General features: G+C 40.2%; 1 protein-coding gene across 2 annotated transcripts in view; it reads right to left on the minus strand.

Moving 5' to 3' along the window:
- Positions 1–1580: 1580 nt before the first annotated feature.
- PPP2R5E (protein phosphatase 2 regulatory subunit B'epsilon) overlaps positions 1581–18980 on the minus strand; it is a 142085-nt gene continuing 124685 nt past the window's right edge. For both annotated transcript variants that reach the window (XM_028506618.2, XM_028506619.2), the window contains exons 11-14: positions 17853–17972; positions 13641–13768; positions 11358–11459; positions 1581–5657 (exon numbers count right to left, since the gene is read on the minus strand). In XM_028506618.2, coding sequence (XP_028362419.1) covers positions 5558–5657; positions 11358–11459; positions 13641–13768; positions 17853–17972 — 450 coding nt within the window. In that variant the 3' untranslated portion in view covers positions 1581–5557. The remainder of the gene's footprint in view (positions 5658–11357; positions 11460–13640; positions 13769–17852; positions 17973–18980) is intronic.

Raw genomic sequence — 18980 nt, forward strand, 5'->3', positions numbered from 1 at the left:
TTCAAGAATAAATTATACAATGAACATGTATCATTAAAAATCAGATTTTAATTCCCCCAGTCTGTTAAAAAATAATCTAATGTGAACTCGATCTACTAGAAACCAGCTGGATACACTACTGTACAAAAATCTGGGAAGTAGGAATTGGATAGATATCCCATTGAAATAAACTGAAATTTCTTTGAGCCCTTAAATTCTGTTACAAGTGTCTTCCTGCCCTCCACAATTTACCAAGATCTTCAGATGTTACAAATGGTTATGCTTTAAAATACAAAATTTCTATGTTTACAAAAATGTTTCTCTCCAACTCAGAGTTTAACATGAAACATTTAATTAGCTCTACAGGGTTCCAAGTCCAACGTGATCTAATTAGTCACCTAAATCAAATGCATTACAAAGAAGTGTCCTCTTGTTGATTGAAGACAACATTCCTCTCATCACATTACAGTGAGACCCGTGTACCCTCCACTTGAATCTAAGCAGGCCCTGTGACTGCCTGGCCAATAAAATACGGCAAAAGTGATGCCAAGACAGTTTCTAAATGGCCCAGGCCTCAAAGAGAGTGGTTTCCGCTCCCTTTCTCTTAGAACAATGGTTCTCAGAGCCCAGTTGCCAAGCCGTGAGGACACCAAGGAAGCCCCCTAAGGATGTCATGAACTAAGGCCTCCTGAACCCCGAGCCAACAGCAGCTCCGACTTGCCAGCCATGTGAGTGAGCTGTGTTGGAAGCGAATCCTCCTACGCCCCTAACCCATGTTGACATTTGGGGGGCGAAGACAAGACGATCATTTGTCTTGGGTCATGCCACTGAGTTTTGGAGTAGTTTGTTACACAGCGACAGCCACCGGCCCACTCCAATTTTCTCTAGATGGATGCCTGAACACACCAACCCCACTGTCTCCACTACGCTGACCCAGCCTATGATTTGTGTGGTTCACAAGGCCAGAGGGTGAAACAAACACACAGTCAGGCACCTGGAAACTCTTCACTGCTTCTTTATTAGGATGCACCCACAGTACAGAGCCTCTCACACATCTGTGAAAGGGGAGGGTTACATTTCTCTTTGGGAGCACCTTCATTTTTGTTTCCGTTACCACTTTTGACGAAAGTAAATCATTTTCAAAGAAAAACATTTTAAATTCCAAGTGTGTATAAGACTCAGCTTGCATTTTGTTGTGTTTGAAAAGGAAGTAGTAGCATACTTGAGCCAGAGCTGGAAGATTGTTGTGTGGCATTTTAACTTCGATGGTGGAAAAGAAGTCTTCGCTGTCTGGTTGAACCAGTCTACAATTTTCATATGCAACTTTTCATATCAAAAATGTTTCATTTTTACCTCTACCCACAAACAGATGCTGTTTAAACACACACACACACGCGCACGCACAACTAAACAAAACCGTTCATGAACCACAGCATTTCTAACAGGGAAAATAAACTTTTGCTGCCCTCTCCTGCTAAAACAATGAAATACTAAAATACCAAAAGATTTATGAAGCTAAAGCGAAATCCTCAAACCAAAAGCAATGGACATGTCATTCTCATATACCTCAGTCAAAAATCAGACAACCACCAGAAAATGTATTGGTAATATTTATATTTGAAAGTTCCCCACTGATACATGAGGTTTGGATTACAACTTATTTACAATAAGTGATTTCTAAAAAAGTAGAGAGAAGGGAAGAAAGAAAAAGGAGGGTGGGGGAGGAAGGGAAGAAGGGGGAGTAAAGGAAACCTATGTCCATAGACATCGCCATAGGGGGAGTTTATTTCCATGAGAGACCCTGCCACTACGATCGAGCACGAGAAGCAGCACAAACGAACATTCCACTACTTCGAAATTTGCTCAACTTTCTCTCAAGATGCACAATTCTTTCAGATTTTCAAAATTAAATACTGAGAAATATAAAATGCATTGCCAATATGCCTACTACAAAAATCCTTTGTGGCTCATTCCTTAACTCCTCTCAGAGAAAGCAGCTGAGCCAGAATATAAAAATAAAAATATTGATGTGCAAATAAAAAACATCACCGATCATGCCTGGTGTCTGTCACCTTCCTACTGTAGATGACCAGTCACTTTGTGATAACATTGGTAATAGCATCGAGAGAGAGAATCTTTTCATTTCCTGGGCCAGGTCAGTGCATCTGATTAAAGGCGGGGGGGGGGGGGGGGGGAGACAAAACAGAGGGGGGGGAATAACTCTTAAAAATGCCAGTAACATCCATACATTTTCCCTTTCCCACCCCCTACCCCCACAAAAAAATAAAAAAGCTTTTAAAGCTCTAAATATACTTTTTTTCTTTCCATAGTGTGATTGAGCCTAGGGCTATACGTTTTAAGTATAGCAGGTGCAATTACAAGCAATTCCTGGCTCTGCACCCTGGACTGCCCCACGCATAGGAGGTACAAAATAAATTAAACCCTTCCCTTTAGGCACACAGCCCAAGATGAAGGAGCATAACCCTGCTTGTGAGTATCCAGCGGCATCGAGGGTATTATTTCTTACTTTTTTATGTTTTATCTTATTTTATAAAAAAACAGATGTTAGGGAGAGCAAAATAAAATTTAAAAGGACACAAACTAAATACTTAGGGAAACAACTGGGGACACTTGCACGATGAGAAAGGAATGCATGCTTGATTCGAGGGACGAAATGGGTCAATTCACTCACATGGTTTTTCCAGGCCCACAGCCTAAGGCCTCGGCATCACTCTGAACCACAGGGTTTGTGTTTGTTTTTTTCCTCCAAAGACACTCTTAATCCTACCCCTGAAACCAATATGGTAGGGATAAGTTTGGAGTGATCATCACTCACTAACTACAATATTCGCTATTTAAAAAATAGATTTATATATAGTTCTGGAAATTATGAAGCAAACAAAATATAACACGAAGATGCATTTGTCACAATGAGCTCAAGTTGCAGCAACAGGAGAAATGTGGGAAAGGACAGAGAGGGCTGCTGCAAATGCAGCAAGTACGTCCTTAAATATGTCACATAGTGCAACAGTCAGGTTACCTCAGTTACTCTGCGTCACCGGACACAACATGACAAACGTCACATTGTCACTTTCAATTAAAAAAGAAAAGACAGTGTTTCTTCTCAGAAGTTGCCCTATGAATTTTAGACATATATCTAAAATTGCTTCTTTAAATATGTCTAAAATTTGGCTTTATTCTTCTCAGTTTGGAATGATCAACATAGAAATCAACATCAAGGATATCTGTGTAGTTCTCACCTTACCTCTGAGGACAGGGTAAGGTACAGAAACAGGACCCTGGTCTTTCTCATTTCAAATGACTGCATTTCATTCTAATCAGCAGAGATGCTTCATAAACCTGTGATTTTAATGTCCACTATCTAAAAAGATGAAATAATGGCAAACAAAAGTTTATACTGTCAAAACTAAATGTAATGCAAAGTCAAAACTAACGGGCTAAAATTAGAGGTGATTTGCTATAAATTCATGTTTTATCTTTAGTATCTGAACTTGCACCTTTGCTCCAACACTTTGAAAGGAAGTTGTTTCATCTCCTGCAGGCATTGGCCAATTTTACATTGAATCCCCGTGAATGGTCTTTAAAAAAAAAAATCTACGAATTCCATTAAACCATGTTGTGTTTGGTGTTGCATATGACTCTTTTACTGCTGTTTCTTTTTCAGAATTAACAATGCCAAGTTTTCTTTCTGTTTTACAAGGTCGTTGAGATGACAATATCCATCATTAGCTGACTTTTAACGCACAAACTGTGACCTGATAATCCTGAAATACTGAACAGGGAAGAAAGGTCAGCAGCCTCCCCCGCCCCCTTTTTGGAAACAATACAACTGCATATTCTACTTTGTATTTAAATGGAAGAAAATATACAAGCCCATATTGATATTATATTTCTACTAAGAGCAATAACAGTTCATATGTTCATGTTTGCTGCTATCACAATTCAACGCATGAACACGGAGTCAGCTCTATACCATGAATACTGCTGGAAGTGATGGTTTAGGATTATCAACTCACGCTGCCACATCCGTAACAAGCAAAAGCATCCTGGAAATAAGCCCCCAAACACATAACTTTCAGTACATAATAATGCAACCACATTAGGTAAGTACATACTGTATACAAGTTTTATCAGTATTTTTATCTCCCCAAGGTGTTAAGAGTCCTCTTTTAAATACAAAGCAGACAGCCAATAAGATATATCTATGATACAGCCCTAGATTTGTTTTGTTCAGGTTTTTTTTTGTATTTTTTTTCTTAAACAATTTGGTCACAATGCACCTTTGATATAAAAGCATTTTTAAACTTTATTATTAATACTCAGGACATTAGGAATTTCCAGATTTTTTTCAGTAGCATTTGTAGAACCACTTTTGGTAACAAATACAGTAGTTAGGAATACGCATCCAATTCAGAATGCATAATAATGTTTATCCTGAATCCTTTCTGGCTAAAAACAGGGCTGGCGCTGTGATGAGATATAGAAGGAGAATCTACAAAAAAACACTGTAACATGTTTGTTTTTTCCCAGAGGCTACATCCTCTTTTGCTGGAATACTTTATAAATACATATTAAAAAGTAAGGCAACAACTCCAAACAGTCCAGGCTGTTTGCTCATCAACTCCATTCCCAATTAGATTCGCAATCCTGGCAATCAATTTCACGGTTGTACTGTTTAGTGTTTGTCTTTCTGATTTCAAAATGGTCCAAAAGGATGTTTTCTGACATCTCTACAACATCTCTGGCGTGTGTGTGTTCAATGATGTACGCAACTAATACTGGTCAGGTACTGAAGCCTACGATGTCCCAGTGCCTGTTTTCAAAGGATTCAAGACATTGATTTGGATTCGACACAAACTTGCATGAATCCAAACTTCCCTTCCCTACTATGTTTATCACCTCTTCTCTTTACTCCTAATTTTAAAACTAAAGGAGTACCAGGACTACCTGGTTACTGGAAAGATGTTCAATCCAGTAAACAAAACTTTTATCAGGGGCCTTTATAATTAATCCGTGGCCCCATTGCAAGTGGACAATCAACTCATGAAGATGTGCAAAAGGAGAAGATGTCAAACACAGTCAAGTTATCCAGAAGAGGATATTGTACAAACTTACATGGAAATGACAGTCTTTTTTTTTTTCTTCCTTTACTATAAATACATTTAACAGCTTAGCAGAAAGACAAGCTAAATTTAAGATTGTTCACATTTAAAAATTGTTTCATACTCTCTGCTAGTGATAAATAAGGAATCCTGACACTGGAATTTTAACAGCAATTTCATTAACACATCTCTGAAGACTGCTTTTTTTTTTATAAGGGTTAGAACAATGATTATGTTTGCAATGTTCTGAGAAGTCCATCTACTGTCCAAACTTTGGATTGAAGTCCTTATTTTTTTTTCCTTTACTTAGAGACAGGTATATACAGTGCTGTTGTAATAATGAAACAAATGTGAAATCTACTGTAAAGTTGCACAATACAGAAAACTGTTGCTCCATCTTCTACTACATAAATGTGTGACTCCACAGGTTAGTAATGTTGCTGTCATCGTTTTTGTTAAGTTGGAATTATGCCATCACGTCGAAGGCCTCTCTTCAACTCCAGATCCTCCAGTTTTTTCCATAATTCTTCACGCTCCTTTTCTTTCTTTTTCTCACTGGGAAAGAAACAGAACGCAAGGTAAATACCTGGGAAAGTTTAAAGAGATTATCCATCAATAACTGCCCCTTTGACACGCTTTTCCTCCATGTATGTTTTAAAAGGTCTTTGAAAAGTTTGGCCTTAAGCTTGTGGGTGTTTTTTTCGTTTTGGTTTTCCCTCTCTTACTCTTTATTTATTTTTTTGACACTTACACAAAGTAATATTAATGAACAGAATAGGAGATGACAAAAAATATTTTAGGATTTTAAAGATTTATTTTTAGACAAAGGAAGGGAGAAAGAGATGGAGAGAAACATCAACGTGTGGTTGCCTCTCATGTACCTCCTACTGGGGACCTGGCCTGCAACCCAGGCATGTGCCCCGACTGGGAATCAAACAAGCAATCCTTTGGTTCGCAGGCCTGCGCTCAAACCACTGAGCCACACCAGCCAGAACAAGATTTTATATTAATATTCCTTTATACTTATTACAGAATATTTACTTCAAAATTACTGAGAAACAAAAACGAGAATCATTTATATGTATCTGTTATACTAAAACCAAGGACACATTAGTGACTTTCACTTGGGGTCTAGTTAAAACTTAATTTTCTCTGCTTCCAAATATTTAATTTCTCAAAAGCGATGCTAGAAATGACTCTGATACAGAGAACGTAGATCAAGAAAATACACTTCCCCTTTATGAGTATCTATTTTTCCTACGCTAAGTATATTTAAACTCTAGCAGTATCTTATATGTACAATTATTAATGAATCACAAAATCTAAATTATTAACTTGTTTTATACTTATGAGGTCTGTCTGGAAAAAGTACAGCTATTGTTAATATAACTAGGACAGTTTGTGTGACATTGATGTAACCTGGCAGCCAAGGAGAGTGGACTGGACTGCACATGTGTGAACAATGATGACTTCACTGCACTAGTCAGTGAGGAGAGTAGACACCCTTAAGTGGGTGTGTGTACTGTGTGGCCATCACACTCAAAATGACTGAGCGGCCCTGGCTGGTGTGGTTCAGTGTATTGAGCACCAGTCTGTGAACCAAAAGGCTGCCAGTCTAATTCCCAGGCATGGTATGTGCCTGGGTTGTGGGCCAGGTCCCCAGTTGGGGGCATGAAAGAGGCAACTAATCAATGTTTCTCTCACACATTAATGTTTCCCTCTCTTTCTCCCTCCCTTCACCTCTTTCTAAAACTAAATAAATGAAATCTTAAAAAACAAAGAAAGCAAGATGACTGAGCAAGTAGAGTAATGAATCTACATGAAATTTTGTATTACGCTTGAACACGCCTCCACAGAAACTATTTGCATCATTCTGAAGGCCATAGGTACAGTTTGGCAGCTTCATCACAACAACACGCCTGCTCATCATCATGTCTTGTGCAGAGTGTTTTGGCCAAACATCAAATCACCCAAGTGATCAAGCCCCCCTACAGCCAATTTTGGTGCCCCACAAACTCGGTTTTTGCCAAAACTAAAATCACCTTTGAAAGGAAAGAGTTTTTCAACCATCGATGAGATTCAGGAAAATATGACGGAGCAGCTGATGGTGACTGGGAGAGCTGTGTGAAGGCCCAAGGTGCCTACTTTGAAGGGGACTGAGGTGTCACTGCCCTATGTACAGTGTTTCTTGTATCTTGTATCTTCTTCAATAAATGTCTCTACTTTTCATAGTACATGGCTGGATACCTTCTGGACAGACCTCATACAACCAAATTAAATACTCTTTCTCTTGTGATTTTCAGTTCTAATGATCTAGACAGAACTTTGTTGATATAACTATATATTAAAATTTTAATGTTCCAAGCCTTCAAATTTAGTTCAACATTAATTTGAGATGTGACTTCCAGTCCTCTGGAAAAACTGGCAAAATTTACCAAAACTCTAAATGTCTAAAACAGGGTTAACAATTTTATTTTGCCAAGGACATTTTTAGATAACATTTAACATCAACCAAGTTAGAAGTACATAATCCAGGAATACATGATCGTTCTGTAAATTCAATTTGCATTTGTTAAAAATAATTCACTGCACTGTCCCTAGTTTCCCTGTGTTGTGATGAACCAGTGAACAGCGCATCCAAATGACATCTGCGTATCCATAAATCCAGGTAATTCCTGAAGAAAGGGTCTCTGCCCTTTCAGACATGGGTGATGTGGTCCTTGTGCCATGTTACCTAGCATGGGTTTAATGCCAGTTACAGTACAATATTTACTCAGGGAACTCCACACAGGTTATGTGAAATTTGTAAATAATTCCAATGCTTCACATATTTAAAGTTATATTTGATATCTATAGCAACAGAAATGAATCTTTATTTCCTCCCCCCCCAAAAATCTCTAGCAATATTTAGGTAATTTTATATTCTCATCCCACTAGTCTTAAGGGAATATTTAAGTATATAATATGGTAATTAATATTATTTCATAATTAATATTTTGTTATTTTAAGCCTTGTTTCCCATAATTAGTTTCAGCTACCTCAAATATAATCTGCACAATATGAATTTCAGTGGATATAACAGTTTTTCAAACAATTACCTATTGGGTAATTTTGACTCTGAAAAATTGTATTAATAGGGCAATAGGGGCAAGATTAGATAATCCTTCAATCATTGTGGATTCCAGATTCTAAACTGTAAAAGCAAGCTATTTGGTAAATTAACACCTTTGGTTTCTCAGTACACTTGATGATACCATTAAGTGCAAATAAATGTTATTCGAGAACACTAATTAGAGTACATTTAAGTCAGTTCTATAGATCTTACATTTGGAATGAGTGACAAAATTGGTAGGTAATGGCTTAGGAACTTTATTCAACTAAAAAAAAAACAGTTTAAACATGTATTAGGTTCATATTGCCCTAAGTGACAGTTTAAATTAAGGAGCAACGTCACTGAAATACTCATCATCTTATCATGGAAGCCTTTCATTCATATCTTTGATCAAAGTTTTATGGCATTTGATGCAATCTGTCCTGTGGAGGCTTTTCTTCCAGATGAACTTTATGCTGATTTATCATAAATCTTTTATGCTGACAACTTCATCTTCAAACATTCTAAATATTTCCATAGTTAGTGTCATCCTCATTCTTTCCCACTTTTCTGTCTGTCTGTAGGTGGGAATTTAAAAACTTAACCACGCTGTCAAGCTAGGGATACTGTCAAATTCTCTCCCAATCTCAGTTCTATACAGCACTACTGCTGGCGTGCCTAACACTGTTAGTTCCTCATTCCACCCACCACTGCAGATTATTGGTAAGACTTAAAACTGTATCTGAACTGAAATAGTTACTACCATCTTGCATCCAGAAGTGAATTCTTTCATTCAGTTCTTCTCTGAAAGTACCAAATAAATCTCTTTATTCTCTTTTCCTATTTCTATACCTGTGGAGAAATCAATGTCTCCATCTATTCAGTATAACCTTTGATTGCTAACTGGACGAAGTATTACCCTTGCTAAAAGAAAAAAATTCTTCTCGTTAAGAAAGTCCACTCATTTAAATCACTATAACATACCAGACCATGAGAATCAACTTTACAGTGTCTATTCCTGGTCCCCTTGGCTAATTCTTATCTTTTTCAAGAGTCTGGTCTAGCTTAAATAATAAATGATCAGAAAACAGCTTTAGTATTAAAGTTCAATAAATATGAATTAATTCAATCAATTTCCCTATGTTAGAAGTAAGGTCATTAATACTATTAATGGTATTCTACAGATTTCATCCTTAATCAACTAGGATAATAAACTTTTAGTTGCTAAAAAGGAACGCTATGTACAACACATTGTTTAATAGTACATCACATCATGAAAATGTGTATTATATCTCCTTTATAACATTCTAAGTTTGCGTCTACAGCCATACCACCCTGAATGCACCCAATCTCATCCATCTAAGTTTGGGACAAGAAAAGTTATTATAAATTCAACAATTTGTAAAAACTGTAAATATATTAAAAGTTCTTTAAATTGCAAGTATGACACAACATATCCCATAACTGATATTTACTCCACTACTGTATAAAAAATCTCAGCCTTTCCTGACTATAGTTAAACACCTGCCATACTCCATAATTAAGCTGCTTTCCAACATATCATATCTGATCATTTTTCTTCAATGACTGTAATGGTCCTTTACCTCCTGCCACCAAACCTTTCCCCTCCTTGCTCTCTTTATCATTAAAATACAAGTAGTACACTCCTAATCAGGCAAAGCAGAGAAGCAAGGGAACCACAGATAGCTTTGCTCAAGAGATTCCATAGGTCTTGGGTGTGAACTCTCACACACACCTCTGGGACCTTCTAAGGCCCACAGTTTTAAAAAGTGGCATTTGCTTCTGTGCAATCCAAGCACAAACCCAGAGGTCCCACTACTAACAAACTCTCTAGACTTTCCTCAGTCTCTCCAAGTACACCCATGCCTCGGTCTAAACATCTGTGTCTGCTCCTGCCCCTCCCCCCACACCAAATTCATATGCTGAAATCCTAATCCTCAAGGATGATGATATTAGTAGGTAAGGCCCCTGGTAGGGGAGGATTAGGTCATGAAGATGGACCCCCTTGTTAATGGGATTATTGTTCTTCTAAGCAACCCCAGAGAAATCCCTTGCCCCTTCCACCAAGTGAGGACACAATGAGAAGGTGCCAGCTCTGAACCAGAAAGACAGCCCTCGTCCCACCATGCCGGCACCATGGGCACCATGCTCTTGGACTTCCAGTCTCCAGAACTGTGGGCAGTAACTTTCTGGTTTTTGTAAGCCACCCATAAAATACCCACATGTGGTATTTTATTATAGCAACCTGAATGGACTAAGACAACATCTTTTGGAAAAATGGACGATAAATAACAAAACTGAAGAATCGTATCAATAAAATCAAGGAAGGCTTTACTCAGCCATAAGCATTTATTATAAAGAGTGCAACTGCTTTTTGCCCCCTTTTGGTCTTAAACATTTCAAGATTCACACAATACCAGACTCTTCACCTCCCTATTCTTTTCACTGCCGTTAAAATTATAATGCATTTGCTGGGTTCTAGAAAAGAAAGGAAGTTCTTGGCCAAAAGGACAAACAAAATGGTGCCTCATCTCTCCAGCTGCCAAAGTGAAGTACAAGTGAAGCCCAACTGTATTTCAAGTAAGTTCAGAATGGGAATGAATCCAGACGGCAAACTACCTGGTGGTCCCCTCAAGTGGGCCTGAAATACCAGCTGTGTGTCAAGCTCTTAACCCTGAGGCAGAAGAGAAACGTTATAGAGGCAGGGAGGAAAGCAGTCTTTTTCAAAATGACAGTTCATCACCCAGTGGGTACACTAATAAAGACATAGCTAATGAGCATGCAAAAATGAACAGATAAATAAAACTGAGCCCTGGCTGATGTGGCTCAGTGGACTAAGCACTGGCCTATGAAACAGAGTGTAGCAGTTCAATTCCCAGTCAGGGCACATGCCTGGGCTGTAGGTGAGGTCCCCAGTAGGGGGCACATGAGAGGCAACCACATATTGCCGTTTCTCTCCCCCCCTTTCTCTCTCCGAAAAAAATAAACAAATAAAATCTAAAAACAAAACAAAACAAAAAAGCCCTCAAATAAATAAAATTGTGCTGCTTAGGATCTCGGTGCAAGCAAACAACTTGAGCAAAGAGCAAGGAAAGAACTCAATAGTTTTATGCATAGCTGACAAAAAAGCTTTAAAAAGTTACCGCTGACGATCTGACTTGTATGTGGCTGTCAGCTCATCAAACATGGTGCTGTTCATTTCCATAAACGCCTTTAGCACGTTGTAGACTAACGCCACGATAGCCCTGGAAGCAGAGAAAAGGGAACCGGCTGGTTAGTCTTACATATGGGATGCTGCATGAAGAAAGCGGAAGCACGAGCTTTGACTAAGCCCCAAATATCGCGTACTATCTCCATCCCTTTTTAGTTGGAACTAGGAAGGACCTACAGTTCAATTACACATCAAGAGTGACATTCTTCACTGTTCAAAGAAAGATATCTTTCTGAGGGATGGCAGGATTAAACAAAAGGAAGATCTAATTTTGCCCTTCTAATTATTGGTACCCAGAATAGACTTGCCTGTGGGCAGTTGTTAATTCCATTTAATAAAAAGGCAAGCATAAAATAAAGCAACTTCACCCTTAAAAATGAGCACCTGTGGTAGAACTAACCTTACAGACCTGAATTTGCACAGAATTTTATTTTTAAAGGAATAATATACATAATTCATCAAAATCAAAAGCTGTTCCCATGGCAACAGGTAATATGTATTATTCATATTCAAAGATATGATACTAAACCCCTTTAAGTTGGGCAGTTTAATGAGTTATGTTTCTAGTTGTGACTTGCATCAGTCCATTCACACCTACTTAGTCCCCAGTACATCGCCTGGTAAGGCAACTGGCAAGCTGGTCATGGCTGCTATTATCTGTGGAACATTCTGCAGCTAAACAGCCAAAACAGTGATCCATCCTTCTCCAGTACCAAGTGGAAGAATAAGCTCTTGGGCAATATTCACTCTCTCCCATAATGGGCTCGACAGCTTCAGACTAGAGTCTAAGGAGCATTGCCCTTTGCAAAATATACAACAGTGCTTCCATTTTGCAACATGCTCCCAATACCTCTGGAAAAGACACTGGTAAAAGTTAGGCCATATGTTAAATAAATAATGGGGTTGATGTTTCCAAAACATTTATAAGAAGGTGTCCTTGCTGCGTTGCTTCTTCCCATTGACCATCATTGAAGGAAAACGTGTGCTCCCTTCCGTCGAGGGGAATGACCTCCTGTGCACAGTGGTGGAGAAGGCCGAAGCCGGCACACTGAGCGGTTACACGCCCTGGTAAAACCCCTCTCTAGGTTCTCAAGAGACTATCTGTATAAGGAAACTCAACTGTTTATCAGCTCATAATTTTTACATGTCTTCTTAATAAAATTTGGCAAACTTGAAAAATGAAAAATGTGTTATTTTACAGTTCTACGCAAAACTTTTAAAGCCAAATTACAAATATACTGAAATCTGTTTGCTAATTTTTAATGCAGCATTAACTTTTCTTTCTATTCCACAGGGAAATATGTAAAGCCATTCAAGTACAGAATGCTTTAACTTTCATAGGACTAGATGTTAAAGTTCTCTCTGAAGACTAAACTTTTCTTCCCTAGAAAACACATATAACGACTGAGTTGGTTTTTAAGAAATAGATCTTGGTAAAAGCTCATGTGGGTCCCATTCCCCTTTCTAACCTTATCTTCCAAAAACCTCCCCAAAATACCTTGTGCTTTAACCCGCAGATAGATCTATCTCAAACTCAGACGGATCCACATTCCAAAAGGGCTTTCTCCCAGCCCTGACCAATGTGGTTCAGTTGGTTGGGTAGCGTCCAGCAAACCCAAATGTTGCCAGTTAGATTCCTGGTCAGGGCACATGTCTGGGTTGTGGGTTCGGTCCCCAGTGGGGGAGCATATAAGAGGCAACCGATCGATGTTTATCATTCACATCCATGTTTCTCTTCCTCTCCTTTTCCCTCCCTTCCCTTCTCTCTCAAAATAAATACAATCTTTCAAAAAAATAAAAAAATGGCTTCCCCCATTCCATCCACCTGCCACCATCCAATCACTGTCCACCAGTCTCTCCTCTTGCTCCAGAGCATCCCCATGTCTGCTACCTTCACAGACAGGCCAGAGGCCCTCCTGTGAACTGGTGTGTTAACAAAACACACATAAGACGCTATTTTATAAAGTATCTGTTCACTTGTGAGTCTTGCCAACCAGTCAGTGAATTTGAAAAGGTAGGGGTTTTACCTTTTCACATATCTGTCTTTAGCAACAAGCATAGCATCTGGCACAGAGAAAGCACTGAAGACATTTTATTATGCAAAAGAGAAGGAGGGAGGAAGAGAAGACCAAAGGAAGACAGCCAGACAGGGAAGAAGAAAGGGAAGGAAGGAAGGAAGGAAGGAAGGGAGGGAGGGAGGGAGGGGAAAACCTACGGATTCCAATGTTCTTTTGAAATCCTATAAAGACTGGAAAACATGATGGGAAGGATGACGTTCGAGTTTTCTTCTATCAAACTCATGATGTATTCATTATTCCAATAATACAGCGCCCTTTCCGCCACCTTTAGGAAAAAAAAAAAAAAAAAAGTTAAGAAAGCACAAAGATAAAATTATAAATCTCCAAACGAAAGTATTTAAGGTTATTTTTATATAAGTCAATCAAATGTAAAATTAAGTATTAATCACACTCTACATTTTTGTGGATTTAAAATTTAAGAAAGTTACAAAGTGGCCCATCAATGTGGGGAAGGAAACGACGGTTTTCCTACCTATGTCTATTCTCCTATCATGCTGCCCATTTAATGACTCCACAGTTTTCTGCATAGCTCCCAAGCTCCAGACTCCTTTACTCCCTATGCGATGCTGTTTCCCCATCACTGTAACCCCCTTCCTGGCTCACCTCTTTCTCCCACACAGCACACAGCTGGCGATCAGTCCATCGCTGCTGAGAAATACCCAGCTGCCCGTCACTGCACAGCAGTCTCCACTGCTGAGCACCTCCCACGCGGGCGCTGTGCCTGCACTGAAGGTAGAATGCCCCCCTTTGCCAGCCCCTGAGGACAGTTATTGCTGTGCTCACTGTGCAGAGGGGACACTGAGGTTCAGAGAGATTGGTAACCCAGCCACGGTCACGTTACTAGTAAATGGTAAAAGCCCGGACTCATTCCAGAGTTCATTTCTGTCTCCCTTCCTCTGAAGTCCATTAGCCAGGAGAGAGTCACTCTGCTTCCAGACTCGGGGACAACAGTGGGTACAGGACTGCCTGCTATCTCACATCCCTTTTCTCTTACTACCACACTATCAAATGACTCTACGAATTCAATGGACACCTCAAAAAATAATCTAAAAATCTAAAATAGTAAGAATCATGAGCCAAAATCTCCAAAAAATCTAAAAACTCTAAAAAGGGTAGTTATATAGACAAAGGGAAGAGTGGCTTTTTTTCATTCAATTAGATTAAGAAATTGTTTTAATTTAATGAATTAAATTTAATCTTAAAAAAAAATGGTGTAAGATGCACCCAACCTCAGGCTATGAGACATTAGAACTTTCCCTTCTCATTATTCAGCCTGGTTCAAAAACCGTCCTGGGACTGGAGGCCCTAGGCTCTGAGAGCACAAAGGAAACAATCACTACTGAATGCTCACTGCATGCCAGCACTGTGCCAAGTGCTTCGCACACACGTTACCTAATCCTCACAACCAACACACAGAGAAGGTGCCATTATATTTTGCAAATGAGGAAATTGAGGCTCAAGGTCGCACATCCAGCAAGTGGCAGACTCCAAAGTCCTTGCTCTTAACCTCATTCATTACTCTGCTATCCCTATGGAGTTCATATATCAGTGGGGAAAGGAGGAATCTATGAGCCTGTCCAGTGTGAACTGTGGTAAATGTCGTATCAGAAAAGAAATAAAGTGCTGGAAGGAAGGGCAGAGAGAACCACCCAGATGACGTGGGGAGGGGAGTGGCAGGGTTGCAGCACAGGAGGTGGCAGCTAGGCCGGGCTTCAGAGAATGAAAGAAGGAAAGGGCACTGGAGGCTGAGGGAATTACAGGGAGGGAGGGCGGGCACAGGCACCAACACAGACAGTGTGCCCGACGACCACGAAGCACTTGGTGGGTCTCAGACAGGCAGAACATGAAGCAAGGAAAGGAGGGGAATAGGACGAGGCTGCTCTGAAACTTACAACTAAAAGGAGGAATTTTTAAAGAGACCATGGGAGGATGCTGGTAAAGAAGGAGGGAATCTAGGCTTTTCCTACATCCAACAATGAGCCGCTTAATGCTAACAAGTATCCTAAACCTGTATACATCTGTATGTTAACATGTAAATCATTCACAGAAAGACAATATCCAGGTAAAGCCCCTTAAAGAGCAAAGGTGTTGTTTATACAAAGTAAAAGGTAATGTATCTGACACTAGAACAGAACCACTACCTTCCTGGGACCACTGTCCTACACACACGGTGGCACTGTCTCTAGCCAGGAACCTTCCGACCCCAGTGCCACACTGGAGCAAGAAGTGATAGGTTATCTGGCTACACAGAGAAGCACCAGATAAATGTCTGCTGGGTGAACCAATGAACACTTAATGAATGAGTAAAGAAGAACCTCTTTCCTTTCTTTTGTTCTCGGTTCTACTTCTGTCAAATAATTTAAAATTTTTTCTTTCTGCTATGGACTGAACTATGTCATGTCCCCACTCCCTGCCAATTCCTGTGTTGAAGCCCTAACCCCCAGTGGGTGTATTCAGAGATAGAAGGTAATTAAGGTTAAGTGAGGTCAGAAGGTTTAAGCCCCTAATTCGACAGGCCTGGTGACCTTACCAGACGAGAGCACCCGTCATTCCAGGAAAGGCTTTGTGAGGACGAGTGAGAAGGTGGCCGTCTGCAAGACAGAAAGCCAGCCTTCCCCAGAGCCCGACCATGCGGGTGCACTGACCCCAGACTTCCAGCCTCCAGAACTGTGGGAAGTGACTTCTGCTGTGCAAGCCACACAGCCTGTGGTGTTCTGTTATAGAAACCGCTAAGGTCTAAACATTTGCCCGTATGCTTGTAAACATCAAAACTTGTATGTTAAGATCCCTGCCCCCAAAGGTGAGGTCCTAGTAGGCAGAGCCTTTAGAAGGTACTTAGTCACTAGAAAGGAGCCTTCATGAATGGGATCAGTGCCTTTCAAAAAGGCCCCAGAGAGCTCCCCAGCCCCTTCCACCACATGAGGACGCAGCAAGTCTGTGACCCAGAAGAGGACCCTCACCTAACCATGCTGGCACCTGGACACCAGGCTTCCAGCTTTCTGTTGGTCATAAGCCACCCAATGTGGTATTCTGTTAGAGTAGTTCGTCCAACTAACACAGCCCTCCCTGACGAAGACCCTCTGTCTCAGTTTCTGAGAATCACACTTCATCCTCCCCGGTGATATTCATTTTAAAAGATTCCTGCTCCTTGTCGTCCATTACACCAAACACGCTCATGAAAACTGAAAAATAAGTTAAATAATCCAGATGTTTCCTGTTTGAGCACCCATGTTTTGCATGTATAATATGCAAAACACCTACACAGTATCCTGGATTTTTTTTTAATCTAAACATGTGTTAGATCATCTAAATGCAATGGTTCACATAAGGGTTTCTGCTCTTTGTGGTTTTGTTTATTTCTTTATTTGGGGGGCTTTGTGGGACAAGTCCCAAGATTGTCACAAGACCGCTGACTTGACCTACTAGGATGTGTTCCAAGAAGAGCCGTGCCTCTAACTATGCAGGATAATGACAGCGCAGGGAACGAGCCCACCATCCAGTCACTGTCTGCTGTGTGGTTCTGTGCTGCTGACTACAGTCTGAACAAGCTCTCCACACCGGCAGGCAGTATATAAAGTCAATTCTCTACTCTGTAACTTGGACTTTGCTGAGATAGCAAAGGGTAAAACCTACTGTGCTTTCACCCCAGATTACCCACTTCCCTCCTGCACGGACTCCTCATCACTGCAGCCATGCAGCCAGGGCCCAGCTGAGAAAAGGGCTGCCCAGGTTCACCTGCCCTGTACTCTCCCAGAGTGGCCACAAGGAGGCAGAGTGCTGCCACAGGAAGGTCCTGACAAGAAACTACCTACTGACTCCACTCCCTATCAACTTGGGATCTTGAGCAAATTATTCTGAGCCTCATTTTTTATCTGCAAAATGGGGTGGGGAGGAGGCTTCATAAGATCATCTGCAGTTCAGAAATAATGCATGTAAAGCATCTAACACAGTATAAAATATTACTGTCCTTTTGCCCATAAGCTTTCTTCAGTACTCTTACATACTATAGAGACTCAACCAGTCTAGCTCTCATTCAGCTACTTTACTCGAAACAAACTACTTCCCACACTGAGCACAGTGTTCTCATCTGTAAAAACTATGCTGGCCTCCGTGCAGGGCAGCCGTGGGAACTAAAGTTACCAAGCAGAAAGAACCATCATGGCGGCTGATGTGTAACAGGTCCTTGAGATAAAGGCACCTATTGTAAACATTATTATTATGTGAAAAAACTGCAAAAAAGTAACAACAGGTAGCTAGGGTTTATTATATTTTTTCAATACAAATAAAATTTTACCAAAATAATACGTGTTGCACAGGCCACTCTGGCTCCTGCCCTCCTTCCCACTAACCTGAAAATGGGGGCTAGATACACACTTGGCAATTTGTTTAAACAAAGGTTCTTGAATTTTAACAAATTGTGAAGGTTCAATCACATCCAATATTTCTTCCAGCTCCCCAAGGAACATAACCTGTAAGTACATGCAAAACACAAAATGTCAGGCACTTCATTAAACAAATCCACAGGAATGATGGGAATTAAGGAGCGTTCACACTGTTTTAAGAAAAATTTACACATAAAACTAAACATGAACAAATCAGGTATTAACTCGTGTTAGAAGGTGTTCATTCACAAGGAATTCTCCAGAAGGTACCTGTTGAGAGCAAGTCCCCTACGCTCTATGGAAAAAATATTGGAAAGACTATTTTTGGAAAAATACGTTACATCGATTACGCAGAACAAGGACACTGAGACAATGCAGCAGGGCCCTGTGAACCAGGACTGGCCCTGGGGGGCCCTCTTCTCTGTTGCTATCAACCCAGCTATCTCCTCCCCTCACCCACTGTTTTTGAACAATGGGGCGTGGCTGTCCTGCACGTGTGGACGGAAGTCCGCAGTGCCCCGTGCGGATGTTTCCCAAATGCCCACCGCCTTGCTCTGTGCCAGGCGTTCCTTTAGGACACAGAGGCAGAGAGATACAAGTGAGCAGATTCGCCCCCATACAGGGGCCCTTTCTACCCTGAGCACACACCCACCCAATCTCCACACTTACACACGCACATGCACACGTACACAGCTGTTCACTCTCAAGCAAAATGAATCTCGTGACCTTAAGAAACTGCTTTCAGATCACAAAATGGAGCCACATAATAAATATAATCAAGTGTTTTATATATAATGGGAAACTGACCGAGAAATAAAAAGCAGTTACCTATTTAGGCATGAAAAATAAGTACCTCAGAAAAAATTAAGTTTGCAATTAAAATATGAGAAATGACAATGTCTTCACATTGTAAGATACATAGAGACAGCAATGTATGCTTTTAATTTTACCTAACGGGTATTTAAAAACTAGATTAATTTTCTGAAATTGTGTAAAGTACGGTTTTAGAGAATTGAAACTGATTCCGGAAAGGAGGGGGTTTCTGTTAAAAGCAAACTTCAGTAGACCCTTGCCATTTGTCAAGATACATAAATT

The sequence above is a fragment of the Phyllostomus discolor genome, chromosome 1 (genome assembly GCF_004126475.2).
Source record: "Phyllostomus discolor isolate MPI-MPIP mPhyDis1 chromosome 1, mPhyDis1.pri.v3, whole genome shotgun sequence".
Taxonomy (NCBI): Eukaryota; Metazoa; Chordata; class Mammalia; order Chiroptera; family Phyllostomidae; genus Phyllostomus; species Phyllostomus discolor.